Below are 3,335 nucleotides of genomic sequence, written 5' to 3' on the forward strand. Positions count from 1 at the left end.
GAGCGGCACCCCCGGCTCCGGCCACAGCCGGCCGGGCTGCGCTGGCCAAGGTCAGCAGGGCTGGGGGCTCTTTTTTCGCCTGAAATGCCCGGGGGGCGCTCCCGGCCCGGGGGGCGCTCCCGGCCCGGGGGGGCGCTCCCGGCCCGGGGGGCACGGGGTGCGGGTGCCCCGCACGGCCACCGCGGGCCGCACAAGCCGTGCCCCCCCGCGGGGCGCGTGGCCAGCGTGGCTCTCCCGCTGCTCTTCCTCGCAGGCAGCTGAGAACGGCCCGGCGCCGCAGCCCCGGGGCTCGCAGAGCGCCGTGCCCCCGGGGGCGATGTAGCGCGGCCCCGGGCGCCGCCGGGATGCCGGGAGCACCGCAGTGACAGCTCGGAGCGCGGCCGCGCTCCCCACGGCTGCGGCGGCCGCCGGCGTGCGCGGGCAGCGGCCCCTTCCCGCGGCGGGATGGCCCCCGCCGCCCCGTGAGGGGCCGGGCCCGCCCCGGGCGGGGGCTCCCCGCCGCCCCGCCATGCTGCTGGGCCCCTGGCTGCTGGCGGCGGCGGCGGCGGTGGCGGCGGGCGGCGGGGCGGCCTGCCCGGTGCTGTGCTCGTGCCGCGGGCAGGCGGTGGACTGCAGCGGGCAGCGGCTGTTCTCCGTGCCCCCCGAGCTGCCGCTGGACACCGGCAACCTCAGCCTGGCCCACAACCGCATCGCCAGCATCCCGCCCGGCTACCTGGCCTGCTACGGGCAGCTGCGCGCCCTGGACCTGCGCAACAACTCGCTGGCGGCGCTGCCCGCCGGGCTGTTCCTGGGCGCTCCCCGCCTGGCGCAGCTGGACCTGAGCTACAACAACTTCAGCCTGGTGCCCGCAGACATGTTCCGCGAGGCGCGGGGGCTGCAGCGCCTGGACCTCAGCCACAACCCCGGGCTGCGGCGGGTGCACCCGCAGGCGTTCCGCGGGCTGGCGCAGCTGCGGGAGCTGGACCTCAGCTACGGGGGGCTGTCGGCCCTCAGCCTGGACGCGCTGGAGGGGCTGCCGGGGCTGGTGGGGCTGCGCCTGGGGGGCAACCCCTGGGTGTGCGGCTGCGCCATGGAGCCCTTCCTCAAGTGGCTGCGGGGACGCATCCAGCGCTGCGCCTCAGGTGGGTGCCGCCTGTCCCCGAGCCCCCCGCCCTGCGCCCCTTGGGGCCCTGACACCCCCCTCCCGTCAGATTCCCAGCTGGCCGAGTGCCGGGCCCCCCCCGAGGTGGCGGGAGCCCCCCTGCTGTCCCTGACGGAGGAGAGCTTCCAGGCCTGCCACCTCACCCTGACGCTGGACGACTATCTCTTCATCGCCTTCGTCGGCTTCGTCGTCTCCATCGCCTCGGTGGCCACCAACTTCCTGCTGGGCATCACCGCCAACTGCTGCCACCGCTGGAGCAAGGCCAGCGAGGACGAGGACGTTTAGGCACCGCCGCCACCGCCGACGTCCCCCCGCCCCGGACACCCCAGCTGGGACGCCTGACTGTGCCTTGTCCTCGTCCCCTCCCGCTGCCCCCGTGCCGGGGTGGCCCTCGAGGCACTGGCCGGGCTGTGGCAGGGGAGACTGGGGAATGGAGTCTCTTCCTTTTGCCCCCAAACAAGGAGCTTTTGTCCCAGCGAGCACCCTCCAGAATTGCCCCCCCCCAGCACCATGAGCTCTGGACCCCCCCATTCCCGCCACCCAGAGCCGGTGGAGGCAGCGGCACAGGGTTCTGTGGGGGTCCCGTGGGGGCTGCAGCTGCAGAGCAACCCCCTGCTTGCCAGAGAGACCCCCAAAAGCGGCGTGTGCCTTGGGGGACGCCAGCCACCCTCCCTGGGGAAAACCACGGAAATCCTCATGTTCAGCCCAAAAGCAGCGCTGGTGGAGGCCCCCGAATCCTGCCCACACTCTCCAGCCTCCCCAAAAAGCTGGGGGGGCCAAGCCCAGGACCCAGTGCCGACACCCAGCTCGGCACCGCCGCCCCCGTGAGAGGGACCCGGGGACACCTGCGCCTTGCCGGTGACACCAGGACAGCACCAGGGCCGCCGTGCCTGGCGGTGGCCGAGCTGCCAGCACCTCCCGGCCACGTCCCGGTCCCCACCTGTCCCTTCCAAATTCTCACGCAGGTTTGGGACCAAACCGGGCTCTGAGCGGCTGCAGGACATCCCTGCTTGCTGGTGTGGGAAGGCTGGGAAGTGAAAAGAACACCAAAAAAAAGAGAAAAAAGAAAAAAAAGAAAAAAAAGAGCCAGTGACCCATCTGTCCAGCCGCCGTCCCCTGTGCGTGTTTTCTAGTGGCTTCGTGGCCGGTTGTGTGGCCCGTGGCGAGGGGCAGGGGAGCGGGGCTGGGGCGCTCGGTGCCTCCCGGGAAGGCTCTGCCTGTCAGGTTTTTTATTTCCTCACCGCGTCCCCCTGCGTGGAGGTGGAGCGTAGGTGTGCAGTTTAAAACCACAAAAAACGGTGAACTCGTCCCCACGCGGAGGCTGCGCCCCGAGCCCTGTGCCCACAGGAGGGCAGCAGCCCCCGGCACTGCGTCCGGGAAGGGGCACCTGGGCTCTTTCTTCTTTATTTTCTTTTATTTTTTCCTTTTTGGTAAGTCTGAGACACCCCTCTGGACACAGCGGACACACCATGTCCCTGCACCGGCAGCTCCTGGTTCTGGGCACTGCAGGAAGAGCCAACTCTCCTCCCCGCCAGACCCGTTTTCTGTGTTTCCGAGGCAGAACGGCGCCGGCACTGCGCTCTGCCCCGGAGGGACGGGGACCCCTTGGGTGCTGGATGCTGCCAGCGGCGCTGGCACAGGGGACACGACGCAGGGTGCAGGACACGGGGTGCCGGGCCCCGTCAGGGGTATCCCTGTGGCACGGCCACCTCCTGTCTGCTATGTCACTTTGCCTCACCCTCATCTTTTTGCTCTTTTTGTTTCTTTTTCCTTTTCTTCTTTTATTGTTTCTCCAATTCTTTATCCCTCCCTTTCCTTTCCTTTCCTTTCCTTTCCTTTCCTTTCCTTTCCTTTCCTTTCCTTTCCTTTCCTTTCCTTTCCTTCCTTCCCTTTCCTTCCCTTTCCATTTCCTTTCTCTCCTTTCCTCTCCTCTCCTCTCCTCTCCTCTCCTCTCCTCTCCTCTCCTCTCCTCTCCTCTCCTTTCCTCCTCTCCCCACTGCACCCAGCCGTGGGTGGTTGGGGAAAAGCTGACTTTGTACAGAGCACACTTTATAACCACGGACTTTTGTAAAACTGTGAGCGCTTTCTCAGAGCTGAACCTCAACAACAAGAGCATCGGCGCAGCCCGGCTCAGGGCCAGGGACACGCGTGTGCGGCGGGGACACATGTGTCCAGCGGGGACACGCGTGTGCGG

At 68.2% G+C, this 3,335-nt stretch overlaps 1 protein-coding gene across 2 annotated transcripts; it reads left to right on the plus strand.

Moving 5' to 3' along the window:
* Positions 1-478: 478 nt before the first annotated feature.
* Positions 479-2,180, plus strand: LRRC55 (leucine rich repeat containing 55). 2 transcript variants are annotated; one of them, XM_065636494.1, is made up of 2 exons: positions 479-1,121; positions 1,271-2,180. In XM_065636494.1, exons 1-2 carry the CDS (start codon positions 509-511, stop codon positions 2,128-2,130), a joined length of 1,473 nt encoding a protein of 490 aa, XP_065492566.1. In that variant the 5' UTR covers positions 479-508; the 3' UTR covers positions 2,131-2,180. The 2 variants fall into 2 exon arrangements, with proteins under 2 accessions (XP_065492566.1, XP_065492567.1); XM_065636495.1 differs by having other exon boundaries at positions 1,191-1,521.
* Positions 2,181-3,335: the final 1,155 nt, after the last annotated feature.

The sequence above is a fragment of the Caloenas nicobarica genome, chromosome 5, assembly GCF_036013445.1.
Source record: "Caloenas nicobarica isolate bCalNic1 chromosome 5, bCalNic1.hap1, whole genome shotgun sequence".
NCBI classification, from domain to species: domain Eukaryota; kingdom Metazoa; phylum Chordata; class Aves; order Columbiformes; family Columbidae; genus Caloenas; species Caloenas nicobarica.

What these genes read in the sequence shown, in the direction of transcription:
- LRRC55 (XM_065636494.1), top strand. Translation starts at nt 509, where the DNA reads ATGCTGCTGGGCCCCTGGCTGCTGGCGGCGGCGGCGGCGGTGGCGGCG. An exon ending in CATCCAGCGCTGCGCCTCAG is followed by an intron (nt 1,122 to 1,270) that starts GTGGGTGCCGCC and finishes GAGAGCTTCCAG; the next exon opens with GCCTGCCACCTCACCCTGAC.